Consider the following 27,934-nt stretch of genomic DNA (forward strand, 5'->3'; position numbering starts at 1 on the left):
GTCCACTTAAATAAATGCCATTTCATAAGTATTTTTATTTTTATTTATTTATTTTTTTTTGAGACAGAGTCTCGCTTTGTTGCCCAGGCTAGAGTGAGTGCCATGGCGTCAGCCTAGCTCACAGTAACCTCAGACTCCTGGACTTAAGCGATCCTCCTGCCTCAGCCTCCCGAGTAGCTGGGACTACAGGCATGCGCCACTATGCCCAGCTAATTTTTTCTATATAGATTTTTAGTTGGCCATATAATTTCTTTCCATTTTTAGTAGAGACGGGGTCTCGCTCTTGCTGAGGCTGGTCTCGAACTCCTGACCTCGAGCGATCCACCCGCCTCGGCCTCCCAGAGGGCTAGGATTACAGGCGTGAGCCACCGCGCCCAGCCACATAAGTATTTTTAAAAAAGAAAAGATAGTAATGCAAGGACTATGGTATAGTATAGAAAAGTACACAGTGTTTAGTAGCCTAGCAACTGTGAGCATCACATTCTATAGATAAGCTAAATAAGAAAAAAGTGTAATTGCAGTAGTCCCACTTATCCGAGGTTTCGCTCTCTGTGGTTTGTTACCCGCAGTCAACCATGTTCTAAAAACATTACATGGAAAAATCCAGAAACAAATCATATATAAGTTTTAAATTGTGTACAATTCTGAGTAGTGTGATGAAATATCACACTGTCCTGCTCCATCCACCAAGGACATGAATCATCTCTTATTCAGTGTATCCACATTGTACACTCACTACCTGCCCGTTAGCCATTTAATGGCCATCCGGGTTATCAGATTAAAAAGAAAACAACACCACAGTATCAGCTGGGCGCAGTGGCTCACGCCTGTAATCCCAGCACTATGGGAGGCCAAGATGGGAAGATGGGTTAAGCCCAGGAGTTAGAGACCAACCTGAGTAATACAGTAAGACCCCATCTCTACAAAAAATTTAAAAATAAGCTGGGCATAGTGGTGCGTGCCCGTAGTCCCAGCTACTTAGGAGGCTGAGGCAAGAGGATCACCTGAGCCCAGGTGTTGGAGGCTGCAGTGAGCTATGATCACACCACAGCACTCTAGCCTGGGCAACAGAGTAAGACCCTGTCTCAGAAAGAAAAAAAAAAAAAGCTAAAACATAGTATATATAGGGTTCAGTGCTATCTGTGGTTTCAGGCATCCACTGGGGCCTTGGAAAATATTCCTAGCAGATAGGGGGAATACTAGCTAGAATGAGTGTCAGTATGCTAGTTCATAAAACAAATTGCCAAATGGAAAAAAACTACATAGTAACCCCTCACTTTTTTGACCCCATCAGGAATAGTTTCTTTCCAGACAAGTTAGCCTTCTGGATAATGGGAACATATCCCTTTAATAACCATTTTTTATTACAACACTACCTGCCATGGTAAGAGGCTATAAAAAATAATTTAATCTTCCTTAATGATGCAGCAAGGTCATCACCATCATGAACATCATCACTACAGAACAGAGTAACAATACTGTTCAGTGTCTACTTTTTAATTCTTTTCTCTCTCCCACATCGTGTTTGTTGTCACTCTTGACCCCAACATGGCTGCCTCTGATGGTCCCATCTCTCTTTCTCCCATTTGCCTGTACTGTGCAGTCAGCTGGGACTACTACTGCCTGCTGATAGTCATGCAATTCCTCGTCTGTCCTCTACTCAAAGGACAGGAGCCAAGATCTAGATTTCCTTATGAATTGCTAAGATAAGGAATCTCACAGTGGTGGGTAGCATTAAATTCTAGGGTTTCCTGCCTCACATTAGCCTATAATTTTAAATGGTCACCTGGCTCCTGCACCATCTATCCCTGCTTCTCAGGTCTCTTTCCTGTATCAATGACTTGTTCTCTGATACACACATACATGCACCCCCCACCACCACTACTACTGCCACCATCATTGTCACTTCTCTCTCCCACTAAATATCACTCCACTGATATCAAATTTATCACACTTTCTTTTTTCTATGCTCTGAATATAAATACTCATTTCTAACATGGACCAGGTATGGAGAAGAGTGGGAATGAGTGACTATGTATTTACTTATGTATGTCTGCTGTGAATATATTTCAAGCCCAAAGATAACTGCTTTGGGGATTATTTTCTCTGTCTTAACTTTTCTTCTAAATTCTCTCCAGAATGGATAATTGGGACTTGTCTAAAATTAGAAATTAGTGATTATGTTTTTATCTTCAAGTGGTAAATTTCATTTACTGAGCAAGTAAGTTGCAGGCTGGTTAAAATTCAATTTCAATTCTCCTTACCCTGAGGAAATAAGAAATATAATTGGTTTTCAATTCATACCAAATTGCCTTTATTTCAAAAAAATCACATCTATTTTCATTTCAACAGTAGAGAAATTAATCAGAAAATATGCACAAAACTGTGCTTATCAAAGTGTGTGGGTCACACACAACAGAATCACCTAAGGATACGTGTTAAAAATGGGCCTTACCATGGACCTGCTGCATTAGATTCTCCGAGAGTGGGACAGGCACTTAGTTTAACAGAAGATTTTGGCTGAATTTGCCTTTTCTTAATGGAAATCTCCCTTTTAGGTACAGATACACTAGCAGTTGGTGAGAGCCCAAGACGTCTGGATTTCTATGAACACTGCCTCCTCTATCCCTCCTTGGGCCCTGAGTTAGCACCATCAAACCTGTTCTAAGGCAGTACCTGTTACTTCCAACTCACATCCCTCCTCTCCCTGGCTTACTTTCAGTCTCTTCCTATCTTCTGGTGCCTTTCTGAGATTGTCTAAGGGATTTGACTCTTCTCAATAGTGAGTAAGAAGAGACCCAAATAATAGAAAAAACAAGCTTATAATCCTAAAAGTTTCAAAAATACTGCCCCACAGTGAAAGTTACTTGTTGGAATGTAAAAAGGGCCAGGCTCTGATTTTAGCTCCTCATTCTTAAGGCCACTCCAGCCCTTCCACTTGCTTTCAGGGTCCTCCTTCCTTTACCCTGCACAGACAGCTGCCACCGTCCACTGCTGGCAGCATGGCCGCAGCAGCCTCTGACCGCTGCCTTACCATAGGCTCAACTGCTCCAGTACGGGTCTAATGTCAGTCTCACATTCCTCTTCTGTCAGATACATTCTGGTTTTCCTCACAGTTCTGACACTACTCAGAGGCTTTTTCACTAATTTAACAGGACCATTCAGCAGTATTTTTATAAAATATTTACAAAATTCCAGCACTGTGCTAGTGTCTCAGTCCCTGGGCAAAACATAAATGTGTTCTGGGTGTCTGAGTTTTGTAGAAATCAGACCTTCTGATGAATGAGAACTTTACTATATTTTGATTTTTGTTTATTTTTACTCATGAATAGGTTTATTATCAAATGTGAGAACTTTGTTTGTAGTTCTTTGGGTGCCACCAGGTTTTTCATAAGCTTGTTTAACATAGAAATTTAGGTACCTTATAGAACTAGCACTTCTAATAGATACAACTATTGTCCCTGTACCCTCACTTTTTACTCCCTGTAAAGAAATGTCTAGGTTTGAGGAGGGCTCTCTCCAGCTGACTCCCTCAACTCACAGTTGGGCCCTCTGAGGATGCTATGGTGACCAGGTAGCAAAATCTCTGAAGCCTCTGTTCTGAGGCAGTGTCTAAATCCTACAGAGAGTGTGTTTATAACAGGTTTTCTTACTCAGTTTTTTCACTTGCTGAGATGGCAAGAAGCTGAGCAGCTAATCTACCTGGACTCTATTTCCTACCTTAAAGGAGAATTGCCATTCTGATAACTGTAAGGTAAGAGAGAAAGATTAGTCATTGTTTCTTGCTTAGGAAAGGATATGACTGACTAACTTTTCCCCAAATAGAAGGGGCTCTCTCTAATACTGTACTATTCCTGTTTTCTTTTTTTTCTTTTTGTGAAGAAAACAATTCTAAACCTCTCTCCAGTTCTTCTAATCAATAGCTAGGTAAATACAAAATCAAATATGCATGTTATTATTTCCATAGCAACTCAACAGGATCAGATATTTCTATTCTCTAAAAGAAAATTCTTTTTTTTTTCCCTCAAACATAAGGAAATAAGCAGAAAATGCTTTCTTTTAAAAGAACCATATTTTCCTATATAGTTAAAAACCCAAATCTACCAGAATGTAAAATCTAGGAATATAGAAGACAACAGGACTTTTACAAAGATATATAAAGTGGTTTTTATCGAGTAGCTTTATTATTATACCATTTGGTATTTATGATAGTTCAATGGCAAGACAGGAAATCCCTTTAACTTACCAATGGCCTTTGTATAATGCCTTGCACCAAGCAAAAGTTCTGGAGCCCGATACCAAAATGTCACAACTACTGGATCCAAATCTGCTAGTGGCTTTAGAGGAGAATTGAATAATCTGGCAAAACCCATGTCAGCTAAAAAATAAAATAAATTAATATAAAATTCAGTTCAACATGCTATTAGAAATATGCAAGTTTGACAATAGTTGCTAACCTTATAAAGCAATCCTTTTCCTCCCTTTTTAATCAAAGGTCTACACTAGGCACCAGATAGGAATTACTGCATTTATCTTTAGTATCTCCCCTCTGAAGTAGATACTATTCTTGTGCCTGTTTTACTGATGAAGAAATTGAGGCTTAAAGATATTCTGACTTAGTCAAGGTCATAGAGCTAGGAAGTAGAGTCAGAATTAAAAGCCAGGTCTGACTTCAGATTTCTGGGCTTTTAGACACAGTTACGATAACATTCTTCAATGTTTTTAAAATCTAAAGTAGACTAAAAGTCTCCACAATTAATTATGACTTCTGTATGTCTACGCATCTAAAAACTGAGTATATCTTAGTTCAGTGTGTACTGCAACCAGATCCTACAAACTCACAAGAGCTGATTTGTTGGTCTCTTCCCAACTCTGCATTCAGTGACAGTATATTGGTGACTAGGAATTGGCTACGGTGGGAGTATTTACATCATGGAAAACAGCAAATGCTACAAATTGGGACTTTTTCCCCCCAGAGAGCCAGCTGTTGAAATCAGCACATCACATACATATTTCCAAGAACATAAATAGAACACATAAGAGATAATTTGTTATAATTCAGCATTTAACAAAGGTCTAAACCAAAGCTAATCAATTTAAGTATTTGGGGTATACAAAAGTAGTAAAAAGAATACTTACTACTATAATAAGGTCCTGGAGGCTAATTTTCTTAAGATTTCATAAATAACAAATACCTGATATCTACAAAATGCTTTGCAGTTTATAAATGGCTTTTACATATATCATGTATCACTTCATTTAATCCTTATAAGAACACGGGTTTAATAAGTATCTTGCTCCCCACTTCTGCCCAAAGCAGTTAAATGAGTTGTCCAGGATATAGTAAGGAAAGGAATAGTAAGTACAGATGCCAGTACTAGAACAAAAACCATGTTATAATTTAGGAGCTACATTCTTAACCACTGATCTGACACCCAATAAATTATACATATGATAACTGCAAGTCACAAAGAGAAGGTCACAAGAATGATAAACCTCTATAATTTGAAGTATATAATATACACAGAACATTTTAATTATATAAGGGGCCCCAATGTACTATAAAATGCACAAATGCATATAAAAGTTTCAACTATAGTGTCATTTAATCTAAAACTAACATGCTATGATATGACATATGTTAAAATTTTAATTTACAATGATTTTGTTTCTTTAGAGTTTGAATAATTTATAAGACTTCCTGAGAATGCTTTGGAGTATCCAGCTCTTAAAAACTAAAGCTATCGAAGGAAGCCTGTGTGGATACCTACTCTTTTTAAATTCAGTTTCCCTGTAGCAAACAAAAATATTTAAAATCATGCTCTCAATATTATACCTATTATTCTATAATGTTACACAATAGTCAAAGCACTGCTTTAGATATTTAATAGATGCTGATTGTTGTTAATGCAAAGTTGTCCGATGCAATGCTGTTTCATCCACTGAAAAGCATTTTGAAGTAAAGGCTAAAGCCAGTGGTTCTCCCTTTATTCTCTACCTCCTTAGTTTTACCTAAGCCTCATCTCACTGTCAGATGAAATCAAGGCCAGAAGGAAATAACAAATACTCTTAAAAACAATTCCTGTCTATTTTATGAACTTTAAGAGAGTTTCAAACCACTTTTCAAATAATTATTAATTTAGACAAAAGGAACTAACCTAAAGATTACTATAACATTTGTTTTCCTAAAATTAGATATGGATGAACTTGTTCAAGTCAATGGCTAGCAGAAGTAAAATTCGGGTGCAGGTGCTCATTAGACAGCATAAAATGATACAAAAGCAGCAACAGACAAGGTCTACCATCCAAGGAGCTTACGTGGAGGAGAAATGACAAAATACATGGAGTAGATAAAAGTTAAAAAAAGGAATAAGTACTGTGAGAATAAAGAAAGGTGCTACTGGTTTCTACTAAATGTTAAGTCCCTTGGGGGGAGGATCTATGTCTTCTTCTATGTCTTCTTCTTGGTATTATCTGGAACAATGTTTAATAAATTTCTTTAGAAGTGGACTAAATTGAAAGTGGAACTTGGGCTGGTCCTAAAGGGGAATCATTTTGCATAGTGAAAAAGGCAGGCAGTAACGTTTTAGGTAAGGCCTGGGAAGTCTGTGGGTGGCTGGAGAGGGGAAGGCTCAGATACAGGGAAAGGCACAGAGTGTTTTCTATTCAGCTATGCTTTTCTTTAAGAACTGTATTAAAGCATTAGGCACAGGCATCAGTATTACTAATTTTTAAAAAATAATGGCTATTAAAACAAAATTTAAAGGCACTTTAATCAGCTAGATTGCTTGTCCACAAGATCTTTATCATTAATTATTGCTTACTTTTAACCCTGGTTTTATCCCTAATTTTGGGTAGAATAATAATCCTAAAACTCTGAAAAGTAAGGTAACTAACTGGCTTGGCCAGAGTACAGAATTTTATGTTGAGGAGTAATAGGAGAAGACACTAGCCTTGAGTGACTGGGATAAATGTAATAAATGGTACAAACAAGGGAGAACATAAAAAGATGACTACAAATCTGGTTTGGGACAACAGGGTGTAAGTTGCCAACAGTACATGTAAAGAGAGACAAAGACTCCAACTAGGGTGAGAGACCACAATCTCAGATCTGGATCTTAGAACCATTTTCATAAAATCCAAGATTTTGAGGCCATAACTTGTCAATTCCCTAAAGAAATAATTGTAGATGGAGGCCATGTCCCAAGCTAGTGCCTAGAGTGTCTTGAAACAATAGGTTAACAGGAGTAAGAGGCAATAATGTATAAAACACAGATGGAACAGCAAAAGTTGTAGGTAGAAAAGTGGAATTATGTTATGTCACATAGACCAAGGGAGAAGACAGCCTCAAAGCCAGACTGGTCAGATGAACAAATGGTTTATTGCAGTAAAGGAGAATGGTGACTAATACAGGCCACTAGATTTGGTAAGGTATTGGTCACAGGTGTCCTTTTAGAGAGGAATTTTGATAGAAGGATGGAATTAGAGACCAGATTATAATAAATTAGGGTAATTGAAACCAAAGGGTGAACATCATGTGTTCCAGAAATAGAGGAACAAGAGGGGAAATAAACAGAATGATACTAAAAAAAACAAGAAAATAAATATGAAGATTTATTTTAAAATTGGGAAAAGGACTATGTTTAAAGGTGAGGAGGAGAAACTTGACAGAGGGAAAATGGCAATACTGTAACATGGCGAGCTTAAGTATGGCAGGAAGATATTTAGAAGCTAGGAAGGGCACAAGTAGATGGGACTTAGGAAGGGAAGAATCACTTTCTCGCTGAGGCTGTTTCAAAGGCAGAGCCACCAAAGAGTGGAGGTCAGTGAGGTCACACCAGACAGCTCTGGTTATCACTAGGCAGGGATGTTTGTAGGGAAAGAATCTCAGGACTTGGATGGACTTCAAGTCTTAGCTTTGAATGGCTGAGCAAGCTACAACCTCTCTAACTCCAGTTTTCCCTATCTGTTGTAATATCTACCTTTACAGGATGGTTGTGTAAAATAAATGAGGTAACACATGAACTGCGCACCTATCACACTGTATAGTAAACTGTTTATTTTACTATCTCTCACAGAGAGGGACCATCCTTTATTTCCCTCCTTTCACCTGTGTCTGGCAAAAAGTAGGGACTCAATAAATGCCTCTAAGAAAAGAAATGTAAGAGTAAAATAAAAATAGAACCGAGTGAGAAGGAGTGGTGGAAAGGGGAGAGGGAGGGAAGAGAAGGAAAGCAGCCACCGGGTACTTAATTAACATCAACAAGCTTTTGAATGAATCTGAGTAGAGGTTTAAAGAAAAGGAAGTTGGTTTAGAACAGCTTCTTCAGGAATTGGGCTAGGGAGTTAATTGAAGTAGAAAAACAAGTGGCAGGGCAGGCTTGAAGTAGGACAGCATGAATTTGTAGTAGGTCAAGTTAGCACAATTTTTCACTACCTCTAGCATGCTTGCTATATTCTAATGGCAGAGAATGCAGTCTGATGAACAAAATTTCTTTCAAATTCCTTCTAAAAAGCATTGAACATCCAATTAATGTAATTTCTATTAAAAGGAATTAGAATAAAGCATTTCTTAGCTCATTTTCTCTCCAAATATGTCACAGGTACAAATGAGGCTGATTTCTTTTAGAACTTTCAGGGATGCAAGACTCTGCCAGTGCCTTAATCTAAGACAGGCAGGTGAAAGAGGCTGTAAACATATACATTCATTTGGAAAAGATATGTTAGTACCTGGCACAGGACATGTGGACCTGGGGTGGCTAAGTGGGGAGAACCTGTGAGGGTTGGTATGTATTAGTTCCGGGTGGGGAGGGAAGTATTCAGAGAGAGAACATTTGGTAAACCTGAGACAAAAGCAAGATTTAGGGAATTATGTTTAGGGTGACTGTGCAGGACAGTGGCGGTGAGATAAACACATGCTTGAGATACTGTATGGGAATGAATGCTTTTGTGAGCTTGCTTGTTAATTTCCAGTGATGCCTCAACCTAGAATTATAGAATCTTATTTTGGGGAAAAAACCAGGGGTTTGATAGACTATCTATCTACATTTTCCAGCATCTTTTCTAAAAATATTATGAGGAAGTAATTTTAAAATTAACTATTTAAATAAGGGTATTAAAAAGGGAAAGCATCTTTGCAGTCACTTCAGTTTCTTAATAAATTATTTTAGGAATATTACCTACCTATTTTGACTCTCCCCCTTTCAGGACCTTCTCCCATTACTAGGATATTTGCTGGTTTCTAGAAATAAAAATAGAGCATTCAAATTACTATGTTTATTCTTTTGACATGCTCTAAAATGGAGAAAAGTTCTTATATGAAAATATCATTTCTGTATTTTTATCAAAACTATAATCAAATATTAAGTACCCTCTGCATAGCAGTTAAAGCATTTGACATACCTGAAGTTAGCACTAACTTTATAGAAACATCCTTGCCATGGAAACATACCTTATTTTCAAAATTATATCATACAAATAACTACAAAGCAATTAAAGCTATCATTTCTACTCACCCTGTAGAATAAAACTAATAATTTTTAAATCTGCACAAATTATAAACTGTCTGCTTACTGCCAACAAAGAGCTTATGTGGTTAAAAATTTTTCTATAAAATCTCAAACCACAACATAACTGCCTTTATTTAAGTAAATCAAATGCAATATTCCTTGTTAAATATTTTCTAAATTACCATAGGAAAACATGATTAACATTCAACAGACTCCATTACAATTCATGTATCAGCTATAGTACATGCAAAAGCAAGATATTCCAAATATAATTTCAAGATGTAGGGAAATAAAAACCAAGGCTAATACAGAGCTATATAAAGAAAACAGTAGGCTGCAAATGTATCCCTAACATTTTTTAAGTCATCCTCATCTGCACACATTTGGAAACAGAAACTGTGGAGATAGGTTTTTGTTGGGTGAGGGAGACAAGTCAGTCTCCGGTGTAGACTCTTCAGAGAGAAAATATGTTGTTTTTATCTTATTGGACTCATTTATTCAATCAATGAATATATTTTAGTGTCTTCTAGGAACAAAGAACCATGCTAAGCTTTAAGAGAAAAAACAAAAGCACAGTAAAAACCACGTTCCTAAACTCCAGATGCTCACTATGTAAGTAAAAAGAAAATTAAGAAGCATCATATAATATTAGAAGATAATGCTATGTATGAGGTAGAGAGAATTGAGGTCTCGGGTTAGAGGTTAAACTGGATTACTTTTCAGATTCCTTCCAATTTGATTTTCTTTGAACATTTCAATGAAAACAATAAGCACTAAAAAAATACCTCAAAGGAGGAAGTGATTAACTAGAGATTTCACTGTTAAGGGAAATGTTCATGGGGCCGGGGGTGGGAACAGTGTCCACTAGCCAGATCCTGAAAAAGAACCAACATGGCAGAGTACAGGGAAGGCAAGGATGCCACAGGAGATGGCAAAGGCTGTAAACAGGGATGCACAGGACACATAATAAGTCTCACTGGACAGAAATGAGAGGGCTCATGTTGAGGGCGGTAGGATGAACCCTAGATCTGGATAGTCTTAAATGCCAGGTCAAGTAATCTGACCCTCATGTTACAGGCAGTGAGAATACAGGAGAGTGGGAGCTAATGGAACTGGGTGTCAGGTGATCAGAGTTTTGTCCAGTGTCTTGTCAGCAGAAACAAAGAGGGAGGTATGGAGCTGAGAAGCATTTCAGAGGAGAAAATTAACAGGACTTTCGACTGGTTCAAGTCAAAAGATTAAGAAAAAGGGGGTAGTAAAGATTTTGCCAAGGTTTTGAGTTTGTGTGACTAAAAGAATGCAGGTGCCTTTTTATGGAAATAGAAAAATTATGAGAGGTACTGGTTTGGGATGGGAAATAACCAAGAGAAGGAGATGACATACTGAGTTTGAGCAATGTGAAATGCCTAAGGTATACTAGCCCGGGGAATGGAAACAGGAAGATTTGGGTTTGAAGTTATTGTCACTGGAGTGTGATAACTGAAAACATAAGACTGGATTGGTTCACCACAGCAGAAAGAGAAAAATAGCATCAGACAGAATCTGGACCTTCAAAATACAAATCTGGCAACTATTATATTTATCAAAGACCCATTATGTATAAAATGTTGTACTTCAGACCTTCAAGGAACAAAGAGAAATAAAACATGAAGACCTTGACTTTAAGGAGCTTAAATCTGGTAGGGAAAGATAGAGATAGCTTTTTAGAACAAGAGGCAGATTATGAAAAGTATCAAAAGAAAAAGAAAAATTGCTGCGAATGAATGATTTTTTCCACTGTACATCAGGATAGTCTTTAGGAAGGTGACTTTGGGTGACTTTAAGTAAGGATGACTAAGATTTTGATAAGCATAAAAAAAAAAAAAAAGAATGACTTTTCAGGCTCAGAGACCCCTACAGGTTAAGGGGATGGTCACATAAGGACATAGACATGGTATACTGGGAGCCTGTGTTTTGATGTGACTAGAGCATAAAATGTCCAGTGTAGAAATAAGACTAGAAAACTATGTCGGGAATAAAATGCCACATTAAAGAAACTGGAATTTATGCTACAGGCAAAGCCAAGACGGAACAGTGAGATAATCAGATCTATATTTAGGAAGCAAGTCTGGCAGTGATGTGAAGGACGGAGTAGAAAGAATAAATGCACCACAAAGTAGAGAGGCAGAGAGACCAGCTGTAAATGGGCTACAATAGTCAAGGGAAATGTAAGGACACCCTAACTCTGACAAGGGTCACAGAGGAACGTATAAAAGCATTTCAAGGCCAAAGTTCAAGATTTGACATTGCTTTTCATTTTTTTACACCATCCTCTCCTCCCTCATTCATTCAACAAATACTGATTGATCAGATCACATCCTAAGTAACAGGCAGTGGTTTAGACACTAAAGATGCAGCAGAAAACAAAAATGGCAAAAATCCTTGCCCTCATAGAGCTTACATTCTGGTGAGAAGAGAAAGGCAATAAACAAGTATACTGCACATCATATATTGATAAATACTGTGGAAAAACAAAACAAAACAAAACAAGGAAAATATAAAAGATTGCCACAATTAGGTGTTCAGAGGGACTCTACCTTTCCAGAACAACTACATGCTCCATAAGAAACAAGCCAGGCGCAGTGGGTGTGCGCCTGTAGTCCCAGCTATTTGGGAAGCTAAGATGGGAGGATCCCTTGAACCCAGGAGTTCAACCCCATTACTAAAAATGAAAAGAAAAGAAAAAAAGAAAGGAAACATTCCTTAAAGCATGCTGGTCTCATATCTTACAAGACGTTAGGGATATCTACAACTTTTACCTCCACTCCAAATAACGTGTCCTTCTGGCTGGAAAGTTAAAGAAAGGCAGCATGGGCCTGACAGCAGATGCCAATAATGCACTTCAGGAACTTTATAGCCTCAAATATTTATGTTAGTAGGGGAGAAAGGCTGAAAAATAATGAATTAATTATATGCCCAAGTTAAGAAGTTTTAGAAAAGAGAGGGAAGTTGGAGAGAATAAACCAAAAGAAAGTAGAAGTAAAAAGGTAAAGATAAGGGCAGAAATCTACGAACCAGAGAGGATTTATGAAGCCTGTGAGACAACTGGAGCGAGAATAGAGAAGGTGCAAATAAAGTGCATCACAAATGACAACAAGGAACATAACTATGGATCCAGGAGATGATAGAAGGATAAAAGAATCCTATGAAGAACTTTGTATCTATTAATTTTATAATGAATACAAAATAAACAAAATCAAGAAAATGTAATGAACAAATTGATTCACAATGAATTAGAAAACCTGAAGAAACCAAGAAGTGCTAAATAAATTGAAACTGTAGTTAAAAATTTCCTGAGAAAATACCAACCTCATATGATACAGGGGGGAAGTTTTCTAAGTTTTCAATGAACAGATTGTTTCAATATTACTCAAATACTTTCAAAGAATGGAAAAAGAGGAAATGCTCCAAACATATTCTAGAAGGCCAGTATTATCTTGATAGGAAAATCAGACAAAGCATGAAACAGAAAAATTTCAGGCCAACCTCACTCATGAGTATAGATGCAAAAATATGAAACAAAATATTAGTAAACCAAATCCAAGAACAGGAATGCCAGGATGGCTTAACATAAGAAAATCTATAAAAGCTCATCACCACCTCAACAGATTAAAGAAGAAAATGACACAAGCATCTTGAGAAATGCTCAAAAGAGCAGTTGATAAAATGTTAACTCTGGCTAGGCATAGTATTTCACACCTGTACTTCCAGCACTTTGGGAGGCCAGGGCAGTAGGATCGCTTGAGCCCAGGAGTTCAAGACCAGCCTGGGCAATTTAGTGAGACCCTGTCTCTACAAAAAAATTTAAAAATTAGCCAGGTATGGTGGCACACACTTGTAGACATAGCTACTCAGGAAGCTGAGATGGGAGAATGGCTTAAGCCCAGGAGTTGGAGGCTGCAGTGAGCTATGATCATGCCACTGCAACTCCAGCCTTGGCAACAGAGCAAGACCTTGTCTCTTAAATTTAAAAAAAGGAAAAAAAAGGAATGTGTAAGATTTGAAGATTTGTTTGCAGAACACCATGAAACTTTATCTTGAATGACATGTAAAAAGTCCTAAATAAATTAAGATCCCATGTTTACAGGTAAGAAGACTCAAAATACAGCAAATTCTCTCCATACTTATGTGTATCCTCAATGTAGAGTAATTTCAGTCAAAATCCCACCAGGGTTTTCTTTGTGTAAAATTTGAAAAGCTGATTCTAAAATGTATGTGGGTAGCCAAAGTTCATGTAGGGTGAAATAAAAATAAAATAAAATAAAATGTATGTGGGACTGCAAGCCAAGAAATGCAGGCAGCTTCTAGAAGGTAGAAAAGACAAGGAAACACATTCTCCCCTAGAGCCTCCAGAAGGAATGCTGCCCTGCCAACACCTTGATTTTAGATTTCTGACTTCCAGAACTGTAGGAGAATGAATTTGTGTTGTTTTAAATAAAAAATGTATGTGGAAGAAGAAAGAGCTAAGAATGGCCAATATACTCATGAAGAAGAATATATTTGGGGTAGAAGGGTAAGAAGAGGAATCTGGCTCAAAACAAGATGTCAAGACTCATTTCAAAGCTATAGTCATTAAGACAGTATGATACTGGTGCAGGGACAGACAAACTGGTCAATGGGATAGAGCAAAGAACCTAGATGGACCCACGATCCTGAGGTACAAGGAACTTGAGACCAGTATAGAAAGGAGGAACTATTCATTAAATGGTGTTGGCATGACAGGTTATCCAAACATGGAAAATACACATAAAATCAATCCTCACCTCATACCATACACACATCAACTTCAGGTAGATTAAAGACTTACATGTAAAAAGCAAAACTTTAAAATGTTTGGGAAAAAAATGTAGAATATCTTTTGATTCTGAGGTAGGAAGAATTTCCTTAACAAGACTAAAAGACAAAAAAAAAACACTAATCATAAAAGACTAATAAGTTTGGCTGTATTAAAAAAACTTCCAATCATCAAAAGATAAAGAAAATAAAAAGACAAAGCACAAACTGGCAGAAGGATTTGCAACACATACAAGCAACAAGATTTGGTATCCAGAATAAAGAACTCCTACAAGTCAGTATAAAAAACAACTAAGTAGAAAAATGGGCAAAATGTCTAAACAGGCATTTTAACTAAAGCAGAAACACGTTTAACCAATAAGCATATGAAAAGACGTTCAACCTCATCAATAATGAGGGAAATGCAAATTAAGATCACAGTGAGATACCATTTTATACCTACTAGAAGGGTTAAAAATGAAGAACTGTTGAATAGGAAGTGGGTCAGTGGGAATTCTGACACATTGCTGGTGGTAGAATAAATTGGTACAACTTCTTTGAAAAACAATTTGGCATCACCTTGCAAAAGTGAACAACTGTATACCCTTTGGCTCAGTAATTCCACTTTTATATATACCAGATTGTAATTTAAAAAGAAATTGTGGTAGAGTCACACAATGAATTTCAAAACAGCAGTGAAAAATCACTGAATTACAAGTAAATGTAAAAACATGTTCAAATCTTAGAAGCATCATGTTGACTAAGAAAGCAAGTTTTAGAAGACTACATACAACAGGATGCCATTTTCACAGAGCTTAAAACCAAGCAGAGCTAAAGAGCATACTGTTTAGGCATACATACAAATGTGATAAGCCTATTTTAAACAGAAGAGAATAACAGATTCAAAATCTGGGATATCTGTTACCCCTAGGGAGGAGCAACAGGATAGGATGGGGGAAAAACATAAACAGAAGCACTTTATTGGCAATCTTCCCATTACTGGGTTAAGTGGCAGGTTCTTGACAGTTCACTGTATTTCTATGCTTTGTAAATTACATAAATGTTCCAAATATTCTTTTGTAAGTATCATATATTAAGAAGATTATAAAGACAAAAAATAAAGCAAGGAATGTGAATAGGAATTGTTCCAAGTGGGTTGGGGAGGTATCTTCAACATTATTTAAGCATTATTTTAGATTTTTCAGAGAAAACCTCCTTGAGAAGGTAGCATTTGGGATAAGACCTCAAGGAAGTGCAGTAATGAGCAAGCTGTGATCTAAGGGAAGAGTGGTGCAGGCAGAGGAAAAAGAAAGTTGCAAGGCCTGAGGCAAAAGTGTACCTAATAAACTGAAGACAAGGCTAGGGATAAAACTGGGGGCCAGGAAGGACAGAGAAATACAGCTGTGGCAATTCTAACGAGAAAAAACCCAAGGAAGGGCTTGCTTGCTGTTGCAAATGGTTCCATTTTTGGCCAAGTCATTTTAGTATCAGCATTTCTTGAGCATTGTCTAGGCTATGCTCTGAGAGTTGGTGAGGGCTGCCACAAGGTTGGCAGAAGGGCAAGGGCAAGGTCACAGTGCTTGGGGCAGTTAGAAAGAAGGTAAAGGCAGATTTAGAGTACACTTTTGAAGTCCTTAGTGAGAATGGGATCTCAGGCACATAACAATTTTTAAAAGTATAAAATTATCAAATAAGCCATTTGCCATATTATTTGCCATTCTTAAAGCTTGACCTTTAAACCCTTCCCAAATGAAGATAGTAAGATAAAAAACACTACAAAATATGAGATATGGAAGCAAAATTGCTTCATATAAGAAATAAAAATAGATTATGAGCTGCTGAGTGTGAGAAACACAGGAAGCTGGTTTTAGATCACTTAGCTAACTCTTGTTAGAAGCTCTTGCAGTCACGCTATGTTGAAACAGAGACTATGAGCACCACAATGACATGAGGATACGATGGAATGAGAGAGAAGAAGATCTAACTAGTACTGAAGTTAGGAGAGAATACCTTTGATATGACATACTGAAGGCTATGGAAGCTCTATGTGTGTGCTGCCCATGCAGAGTCTAAGATGAGGCCAGAGGCAGTGACACTATTTAGGAGAACAGTGAGTTATGAGCTCTTCTGTACATTCTGAAAAAGGAACCCAGAGCTTGGGGAGTATCGACAGAGGAGGCCTCCTGTAGGCAGGTTAAAACCTAGACTCGCAGACGAGGGTCATTTTTAAATGTGCATCCCTTAACTGGGATGACCTGTTCCCTTCAAAACAAGTAAATAAATATAAAGTTTACAAGACACTTGATGTTTCATAATAATGACGATAACAACAAAATAAATAATATAATCACCATTAAAATGCATTTAACTTTCCAAAGCAGTTTCATATCTATCATTTCATTTCTCTTAATGCAAATATTTAAGGGTCTACAGGTTTCAGAGCAACTCCATCCAATCCTCAAGATTCTATACTGAATTGTATTTACAGATGTGCTTTATTTTCAAAAGACTAACTTTAATGATGATTAATTTCAGTGAAAGTATGTGCTTAAAAAAAAGGAAACTGCAGTTCTCACATACACAACTTCAACCACACACAAACCTAAAAGGATGAGAAAGGATACCAAAATTGTTCTGACCTAGTTACATCCCAATTAACACAGACTATGCTTTACTAAAACTCCTCTTCTTACTGTGAACACAAAATGCCAGCTGTGAAAGAAAGTGATACTGCTGGGTTTGCACACTTTGGTTACCATAGAAACAGTAGAAATGGCAGGAGTTGGATGCCTCACGTTTAAGTTATTGGCAATAAAATCAGACAGACAAATCAATGCTACAGGCTTTGTTTTAGTTAAATTGCATTTTAAAGGCAAAAGGAAGGGAAACACATGATAAATAATATGATTACTCAGAAGCTATTCATGAACTATCTACATTTTAGCAGAATTTAGTTAATTCTTGAATTTATATTCATGATGTTTTACATGTACTCCAGATTTGCTTTTTCCTTTTATAGAATCAATTTTTTCACAGGGTTAAATTTATGTCAGTTAATTGGCACATCATAAATAGAACAGCCTAAAGGTACACAATCATTCTACTACATTTGCTCTGCACTCCCCATCCCAGGACATTTGAAATAAAAATATGAAGCTCACAATATGGCTCTTATCAGTACCAATAAAGATTAGAGGAAAAAAACAAACACAATTGTCTATAATCCTGAATAATAGGAACAAAGACAATCAGAATATCAATTAGGCTAGTTTCTGAAACAATGAACAGTACAGGCCTGATAGTAATGGCTACAACTATACTTTTATTTAAATATAGTGGTGACACAACCCTCCTCATATCTGATACAGAAGTACATTCCCAGGAGGAAATCCTCAAGTTCATGTTCCTTTCTTTACACTGTTCTCCATTGTTTACGCTGAACAAATAAGATTGTGTCATAACTAATAGAGAACTACCTAAGAATAAAATCTATGCCTTTTTCTTTTTTAGTAAATAGTCATTTGCTAATAGCATTAGTCTACCCTAACTGTTTACCCCTTAAAACAACCTCATTGATCAGATAATGAAGAATTTTAAAATATAGAAAATCTGACCATTGTAATTGCTACCTCCTAGAAGACAGGGAGGATAGTTCTGCCACTGCTTTATGTATCTGCTGAAATCTAGATGATTAGTAAATAGTTTTTGAATGAGTAAACAAATAAATGAATAAACTAAATTACCAATGGTTAGCACTCATAATCCATCCAGCTATGGGATGAGGTATTAGTGTCCTTTGATAGGCAAGTTCCCAATTGGAAAACAAGTTGGAAGAAACTAAAGTAAGCACTTACCCCAAAACATGACAAGCTCACTTCTGAGTATGGGTTTTTGTTTGTTTGTTCATTTGTTTTGCTTTTTTGAGACAGGGTCTTCCTCTGTTGCCTGGGCTAGCATGGAGTGACTTAATCATAGCTCACTGCAGCCTCAAACTACTGGGCTCAAGAGATCCTCCTGCCTCAGCCTCCTGAGTATTGGGACTACATGTGTGCACCACCATGCCCAGCTAATTTTTCTCTTTTTTGTTAGAGACAGGGTAGTCTCTATATTGCCCATGTTGCCCAGGCTAGTCTTAAACTCCTGGCCTCAAGCAATCTTCCTGTCTCAGCCTCCTAAATTGCTGGGATTACAGGCATGACCCACCACACCCAGCCAGGTTTTTAAAAATTCTTATTTTTCAACTTGAATAAGATCATTTATAAGCAAAAAACAAAACAAAACAAAATAAAACAAAAAAAAATTCTGAATTTAGTTTATTTCAAGGTTTCAGAAATCACCTATATGCTAATGACTCCCAAATCTATACCTCTAGATCTCTAAGCTTCCATACATCTTAGAGATATGCCAACTGTATGTGGGCGGGCCATCTCCACAATCATCTCAAACTCAGCTTGTCCAAATTGAATTTTTATTTTTCCCTATCCAAACTGCCTCTTTGCCTGGTTATTCCCTTCTCAGTGAACAAGAGCAGAAGTCTGAACTCCACCTTCCCCGTTATCCTTCAAACCTAATAAATCCTCAGATTTGACTACCTTCCATCCTATTTACCTACTATCTCCCCTACTGTCTATGCTGACCACCTCTCCCCTAGTCAAGGCCTTCCTCATTTCTCAACCACCTGACTGCAACAACCTGATAAAGCTGCTATCCCCATATCCTCAATCCAACTCTCCATAAGCCTGTCTGACTGGTCTATCTTAAACAAAAACCTGCCCAGCTTAGGAAACTGGCCACAGGAAAAATTCAAACTTCTAAATAGGACAATTAAGAGCCACCATAATCTGGCCCCTAGCTCTCTTCTGCTTCTTCTGTTACTACTTCTTGCTTTGCCCCATTAACACCAAAGTTTCTTACCCTATGCCCCTACTCACGCTGTCTCCTCTGCCTGAAATGCTCTCTCCACCCACTCCTTTTCACTTGACTTTCTACTTATCCTTTTAGATTCAGCTCAGTATTGTTGAGGCTTAGAAACCAATACCCCAAAATATGGCTCCCTGACATGCTGAACTGAAGAAGCCTCAAGGTCTCTCTGACACATCTCTACAGTCTCTCCCCAAAATGGTAAAGTTCCTTTATCTACCTAACATCCAGACCCACCAAGGAAAACAACTGTTTTTTCTTCCCCTCCCCATAAAACCAAGCATGTAATCACACCTGAACAGACTGTCAAAGAGAACTATTTACAAGTTAATCTCCGATCCATTCATTCTCCCTGGCAATTCCTCTTCTCCTCACCCTCCCCATAACCTGTTTTGCCAGGGTGGTATATAAGCTTCCAAACTTCCCCCTCTTGGGGTTGGGCAATCACTCTGTGACTCTCCCCATATACTCATTAAGTTTGTATGCCTTTTCTACAAATAATCTGCCTTTTGTGAGTTGATGTTTTAGCGAACCTTCAGAGGGTAAAGGGGAAGTTTCCCTTGGCCCCTACAATATGGCTCCTCCAAAAGAGCCCCCATCCCAACTGGTTAGGTCTTCTCCTTCCTTGCTCTCAGTACCTTATGCTTAGCTGATCCTTGAATGTATAATTGTGTTTGTAAACCTTGTTGTTTTATGATGATCTGTAGATCAATAGAATCTTCCCCACCATGCACTTGTTGAGGGAAGGGATTGTATTTTATTAATCCCCGTATTCCTAGTGACCAGCGTAGTGTCTGGTACTTATTAGGAAGTTAAAATATGTTTGTAATGCAAATATTCTGAGTCTGTAAACCAGTACTTCCCTTCATAGAAATTCAGTTAGAAATAAATAATCTAGTTTAAAATGACAATTAGTTTCCACAATTCCATTGATGTCATACTTCAGATACCTAACTACTGTTTAAAATGTTATTTCTAAGCAAAAATGCCTTTCCAGTTCAAAATTATGTATTTAGAGCAAGGTGCAGGCTATCTGTAAATCACAAGCAGCCTAAAATATTAATGCTGTGATTAATTTCATTTTACCTTAAACTGGTCTAGTGGTATCTGTAATACAACACTTATGTTAATCAAACTTTGGTATTCACAGTAAACAATGCCTGCCAACCCAGCACTGCCAACAGTTAACAATGCACTTCTTTGTCTGTCTTCTAAGAGTGGTTATAGGCCTGAACAGCAGAGATAAGGTTTTCTTTTCTCTAACAAGAATCAGTAAAAAGCAACCATTATAAAAAGCTCAATGCAAGACAAATACATGTATCTAGAAGGCTATTTACCTAACTAACGTCAAGGTCACTATGAGAGTATAATCAAGATATATTCCACATTGACATCAATGGCAGGCATAAAGCTACAAAGACATTGGGATTCTATCCTGTTCATTAACAAGTACAGTCTCTCCTCAGAGAAGCAACACTAGTAGAGAGTAGCTTTCTGTTTACAGGTGTAACATCTACATTCAAATCAAATAAGTCAATCTTATTAGCATGAAAAATTAAGAGTGTCAGAGATGGAAATTATCAAACCTTAGCTTTACTGATAAAAAACAGAGGACCACAGAGGTGAAAGGCCCAGAACCTTGACCAAGTTCACTCTACACACAGTGGCAGATCCAGGTAAGAACCCAGTTGTCTCAGAGATGCACTCCAGGCCAGAGTTGTGAGAGCAAAAGCACACTGGGAAAATGAACAGTACTTAATTGATTTATGGCCCTCACCTCTTGAAGACTTCTACCCAGATGTGTGCTTAGTTGAGAATATGGTCCTACAAAATAACCATCATCTGTAATTTCCCGGTAAAATGAATTATCAGTTCTTGCACACAAGATCCTCGCATTCTCAATAAGGGATCTATGTTGCTAGTTTAACAGAATGCCTATGGTGGTAATTACGTGAGTACACATTTATCAAAACCCATCAATTTGTAATTAAAATGTGTACATTTTATTGTATATAAATTCTACCTCAACGAAATTAATTTAATAAAATTAGCATGCCTGAATGGATTCTTCAATTTTTATCACAGACCTCAAAGTACTGGGACTCCTGTCTGGTACCTTTGGTTCCTACCCAGTTCCTGCCATTGCTGTCTATAGAATACATCTTGATTATGCCCTCTAAGTTTGGGAAACAGCCTTTTAAACACATGTGTTTGTCAGTACAGGCTATTAAAACTTTATGTTAAAGTCAGGGACATCAAACAAGCCCTGTCCCTGAGCTAACCATTAAGGGGCCTTATATGTCACTATGAGTCAAACCATGTCCACTTTAAAGCTTGCCTTCATGGCAGTGTGATTCTTAGTGTGTATCCTCTGCCTATGGAACAGATGGTGGAGCATAATACTAAAACTGACAAATGTGCAGGACTCTGTTGAAAGCTCCAGTTACTGGGTGATGGGTACATATGATGGAGAAACTGTCATGAAAAAAAAAGAAAAAGCCCATGTTTAGAAAACACCTCAATACTACCTCCTTATGTATGTAAGGTGTGTGTCACAGTATCCAGAGCAAGCCCTGTAAGAAACATCTCATCTGATCTTCACAAGGCCTTATGTAGTGGCAGAAGGACAAGAGTCCTGCTCATAAATGACATCACTACCATCAAAGGCCTCCAGACTGCACACCTGCCAAGACTGTCAAGGATCCAGCTCTAAGGAACTAGTTAGGAACCAAAGGTTACCGGCAAGAATGCTAGGATGATTCTTCAGCATGACAAGATTTATAATTGTCTAAATCACCTAAAATTACAGATTAGAAGATATCCAAGCCATATTTTGCTTTTTAATTGTTAGCTCTGCATTTTAAAAGAAATTAGAATGATTACATCATATTAAAATAAGTACTACCTCCTGCCATAACTGCCTTTCAGTAGAATGTTAACTTAATAAATCAAAAAAAAAATAGCAAATAGAAAGTCATTTGACTAGCATGGAATTGTTACCTCCAAAGCCACTCACTAAGATCTCATTCAAGAAAGAAGAATAAACGTTTGAAGAACTTGTTAATTTTGATCTCACTTAATCAAGCTTAAACTTTCATATTTTTAAATATGAAGATTTGACAAAAATATTTGCAATATTTAAATATAAACAGGAATAAACATAGTCTACTTTTTTTTATTTTTAAAACACTAAGAGGCATGTTTCATGTATTTATACTAGGTCTCTACTTTGTAAAGCAGAAGGGGCTAGGAAGAATATCAGGCTAAAGGAATTCTGGGGAGGAAAGAGGTTAAAAGAAAGGGCATCTTTGGGCTACTGATGGGATCAAGAAAGAATGTACAGAAGGGAAATTAGGAGGAATTCAGGAACTCAGGATGTAAGTCTGGGGGTCAATAACCACGTAAATTACCTATTATTATCCCCATTTTACAGATATTAAAAAATAAACTGAGGCTTAAGGATCAAGATTAGCTATCTTAGAAATAATTTTTTTTTAAAGTATAGGCTCTCAAAGCTTCCATAAGAACCAAGTAACGCTAAAACTCTAAAACAATATTAAAACGCCTGCAAAATGTTGGCATGAGGGTTCCAGTAAGATTTTAAGGGTTTCCTTGAAGTATAACACATTTGCCTTATCAGGCCCTGTTTAATCGAGATAAAATTAAAGACTTGCTGTATCTCCTTGTCAGGCCACATATGAAGAGAAACTGTGCTGCACACAGAGATTTCTGTAACCACTGAGCACTTATTTTAATCAAACTTTCAGAAAGATTAACAGTACAGCATTTTTCTTCCAGCTGAGTAAAAACAGAGGGCAGTCTTTGACTTTCATATACACTGTACTGGACTTTCAAACAGTGATGTCTTTAAATACTCTCTTTTGCTAAAGATCTTTTTCATGCTTCTGCATGGTGTCTTTTCAGTGCCTCTCAGCTAGCTGTTACAACACAGCAGAATTACCCACCTTGGAAAACAATGTTTTTGCCATTACTTAAATTTTTCTTCGCATTTTTGCCTCTGCTTTACACAAATATATAAATAAGAAAGTACTAATGCTAGTGTTAAACATAGGCCTCAGACTGTCTAAAAAGATGGAAACCTCTAGGTATGTTCAAAGTGATGAATTCTAGATCTCCCTTGAACATACCCTCTGTACTAAGTAAACTTTTGGTTCAATAAATAGCGGGTGGGGAGAAGAGGAGGGGAGAGGAGAGGAGGAGAAAATTAAGGAACATATTCTGAATTCTGAAAATATATCACTGAAGAATGTTTCTAAAAGGGAAGGGATAATTATAACATTTTTTATAATAATATTTTTTAGCTCTTTAGAACTCCAAACCCTATCACTTGTACAAATTTTATACATGGAAAAATTATATATGAAAGAAGGGGACTTTTGGCATTTTATTATATTTCCACTAAATAAAAAGGATAACAACAAGATCCAAATATCATTTAATTAAAAAAAAAATTTTTTTTTAGAGACAAGATCTTGCTACGTTGCCTAGGCTAGACTCAAACTCCTGGGCTCAAGGAATCCTCTTGCCTCAGCCTCCTGAGTAGCTAAGACTACAGGTTGCATCATTTTCTTTAATCAACTGAAATCATATCTGACTCAAAGTATTGGAAAGGGTTTTTTGTTATTATTACTATTCTAGTAGATCTCTAATAGTATAAACAAGTCTGTTGGTCTGTGACAGAAATGACTTTTTGACAATCCAAAAATGTTTAGTAGATACTAATCAAAAACAAAACCCAAAAGATTCAGGAAAAAAAATGATTTTCTCTCTCAACTGGATCTCATAAAATTTCCATATACCATACCATGTTTGTAGATCATATAGTAATTTGTGTCTATAGACTTCAAAAGACCACAAATTCACTCATTAATATGAAAATAATTATTATTCAAAACCCAAGGTATAGTTTTGAAATGAAACCTCCACAAATATCTTTTAAAAGATAGAGCTAGGGTCAAGGTCTTGGAGCTTCCATTCAAATACTTTATTCAGTAAAGACCTAGTGCTTATAGTGTGTTAGGTACTGGGATATAATAGATGGAAAAAAGATAGTCTAACTGATAGTTCAATTTATGCCAGTGATCCAATAGCAATATTCTAAAACTAAGGAGCCATAAATCCACTTAATAATGTTATCATTTAGCCAGCAATTCTCTATATTTGCCAAAGAATAATGTGAAACTGTCAGATGCTTTGCTGAATTCAAGTAACTTATGAACACAAACAATATGCCAATGCGAGGACCACAAAAATTACTGAGATACGGACCTTGCTCTTAAGAAGCTCATAATTTTGAATAAGAGATAAACTATGTCTTGGCATTCCTCCAGTTGACCAAAATAGTAATCCCATAAAAATGAGTCATCCTGTATTTCATCTTCTTACTCTTAGTTATATCTTGCTGCGAAATTAAAATACATCTTTTCTCTCTTGGTGTTTACAAGTTCCAAATATTTGTAGACTTATGTCTCTACTTCACTGTCTCTCAGCCAAGATGAATATATTTAGCTCTCTTTCTCCTTTCCTTTTAAAGCAATTCCTCAATTTAAATGATCTTTTTGGTGACTTTATTTAAATTCTCTGTTTCTGTACTAAATTCTAGGATCCAAATGAGGTAATTAAAATACTCTTCTTGATAAAAATCAATCATAATGAAAAATACCAATCTTTTTGATGATGTAATGCTTCTATGTGTGATGTCCAAAACACTGGCTTTTATTTACTTTTTCAGGGGTTATATTATTACACTGCAAATTTATATTTACTCTCTAACACCTTTAATTGTATGGATTTTCCAGGTTTCTAATCAAATGAAAATTTGGTGAGCACTCTGAAATGGTGGTGACTAACAAATAGCGTAAAGCCAGATTTCTTATAGCAATAGAAAACGAAGCATTAAAAAAAAATTAATCATTGACTAAAACAGCAATTCTATTCCTAAGCTCACAAAAAAATGATTTTTCAAATGTCTCCATCATCCCCATATTCATACATGGTATAATTTATATTTCTGTATCTACTACAGATTGTATCTATAAAGTAAAAATACAGTTTAAATCTTCTACTCCTGAAAGTACTTTGGCAAAACCATGACAATATATACAGATAACAGGACTCATGATCAGTGAAAAGAATTGGGAGGCTGTTACAGCCTAGATTCCTGTTGCTTCAAAATTTCAAATCTTATTAGAGTTATTTGAGGAATGGAGGCATTCAGTAAATGTGTGGGTAAAACATAAACAAGTGCTATCCTAGATCAGAACCACATTCAGAACACATTTTCAATATTGTGTTCATGCTATGGACAAAGTAATAATAATCAGTGGTGGTTTCTTTAGTGAGGGAAAAAACTTCATTCTGTTGCTCACGAACTTTCAGTACTTCAACAAACAAAAAGACCCCGAAACTCTCTAGCCTGATATTTAGGGCCTGTCTCAATCAGGCTCCAACCCATGTTTCTAGTCTTACTTCATGCTACCCCAATTCGGCGTATCCATATTTCAGCCAGGCAGAATACCACGCCCTTTTTTGAGATAATCCAAGTGCTTTCTAACCTCAGAATTTTTACATCCAACACTCCCTTAGGTTACCTTCATCCCCTAATCCCTTATTTAAATTCTATTCATCTTTCAAAGTCCAGCTCAAATGCCACCTGCTCTCTTTTTTTTTTTTTTTTTTTTTGAGACAGAGTCTCGCTTTGTTGCCCGGGCTAGAGTGAGTGCCGTGGCGTCAGCCTAGCTCACAGCAACCTCAAACTCCTGGGCTTAAACAATCCTACTGCCTCAGCCTCCCGAGTAGCTGGGACTACAGGCATGTGCCACCATGCCCGGCTAATTTTTTTCTATATAGATTTTTAGCTGTCCAAATCATTTCTTTCTATTTTTGGTGGAGACGGGGTCTCACTCTTGCTCAGGCTGGTCTCAAACTCCTGACCTTGAGCGATCCACCCGCCTCGGCCTCCCAGAGTGCTAGGATTACAGGCGTGAGCCACCGCGCCCGGCCTTCCACCTGCTCTCTGATACTTTCCTCTAACCCCTACTCAGAACCTCTTCTGACTTTGAATACCATTTAGTCTATACCACTCATGCAGCTATAAGCACATTCTCTCTCATCTATCTTACAGTATAATTGTGGGCATATCACATTTCTTCTCTCAGACTGGAAGCTCCTTGAGAATAAGGTCTTTGATGCAGTCCTGTTTGTACTGTCCCTATCCCTCCACGCTTTAGACATACAAGAAAGTAATAAATGTTCATTGAGGACAGTGTGTTCAAATACTTGATCCAAAAAATGTAATAATATCCCCACTGATAATATTCATTCACGGAGGAAATATTTTCTCAACACCTCTTGTGTACAGGGGTAGTGGTGTACAAAAAGAAGCAGATGTAGACCCTGCTCTTTCAAGAAGTTTACAGGCCAGGAGACGATCTAAGACATCTATATAAATTACTATAATACTAATAGGCAAACACCATGAGAAAAGTAAAAATGAAGCACAACAGGAACCAATAACAAGAAGAGGTTATTTCCAGGTAGAAATGGACATGAGGGAAAGTTTTAACATTTCTGCTGGACCCTGAAAGACAAGAAGTATTTGAATACGTAGCTAAGACAGGGGAAATAAAGGCCATTGAGGCAGGAAATCTCAGTAGGATACAGGAACAACCAATAGTTTAGTAGTAAAGTATATGTGAAAAATGACCAGGAATAGAGAAGAATTTTAAAAACAGTTGGAGCTACATCTGGTAAGACCCTGAAAGCCAAATAAGGAACTAGAGCTTTCATCTGTAAGCAGTGAGGCACTATTTCAAAGTTCTTGGCCGGGCACAATGGCTCACGACTGTAATCCTAGCATTTTAGGATGCCAAGGTGGGAGGATAGCTTCAGCCCAGCAGTTAGAGACCAGCCTGGGCAATGGAGACCCCCATCTCTACAAAAAATAGAAAAATTAGCTGGGCCTGGTGGCACATGCCTGTAGTCCCAGCTGAAGCAGGAGGATTGCTTGAGCCCAGGAATTGGAGGCTGCAGTGAGCTATAAATATGATGACACAACTTCACTCTAGCCCCAGTGACAGAGGGAGAGCTTGTGTCAAAAAATAAATAATATTTCAAAGTTTTTGAGCAGGAGTTGAGTAATTAGTTAGAAGGTCTAAAGTGGACTGGAGGAGAAAGAGATCGTTGACAAGGAGATAAATTAAGAGGCTAGTACCATAACACAAGAAAGATATAATAAAGGCCTGAACTAGGAGTGAGGCACTAGAGATAAAAATAGATGAATGGTTCAGTTTTAGCATCAGAGACATTAAAAAAGAAAAGATATGAACGGAAGAGATATTTTAGAGACAATACTGAAAGAATTTGGCAAGTTCTGTATGTAGAGTGCAAAAAAGAGTCTGCAGAGATAAAAGAAGTTTCTAGGCGAGGAAGAGTATAGTGCCATAACCAAAATAGAGGACACTAAAGCAGCAGCAAGTTTGGATGGGAGAAAACTGAGTCCTGGTCATACTGAGTTTTAGTACCAGTGGATAGTCAGGTGACAGTATCATGAGTAAAATGTATTAAACTATGCTGTTTAGAACAAAATATACAATTTTGTGAAACAAGAGAGAAGAGCTCAAATTAATTAACCCTCAATAAAAGACTCTGATCAATGATTTAAACAAGATTAT

At 37.1% G+C, this 27,934-nt stretch overlaps 1 protein-coding gene across 4 annotated transcripts in view; it reads right to left on the reverse strand.

Moving 5' to 3' along the window:
• CDK19 (cyclin dependent kinase 19) overlaps positions 1 to 27,934 on the reverse strand; it is a 137,397-nt gene that overhangs the window by 17,089 nt on the left and 92,374 nt on the right. For all 4 annotated transcript variants that reach the window (XM_045544180.1, XM_045544179.1, XM_045544182.1 and 1 more), the window contains 2 exons: positions 9,184 to 9,241; positions 4,247 to 4,378 (listed from right to left, as the gene is read on the reverse strand). In XM_045544180.1, the coding sequence (XP_045400136.1) occupies positions 4,247 to 4,378; positions 9,184 to 9,241 (190 nt within the window). The remainder of the gene's footprint in view (positions 1 to 4,246; positions 4,379 to 9,183; positions 9,242 to 27,934) is intronic.

Source organism: Lemur catta, chromosome 2 (genome assembly GCF_020740605.2).
Source record: "Lemur catta isolate mLemCat1 chromosome 2, mLemCat1.pri, whole genome shotgun sequence".
Lineage (NCBI taxonomy): Eukaryota > Metazoa > Chordata > Mammalia > Primates > Lemuridae > Lemur > Lemur catta.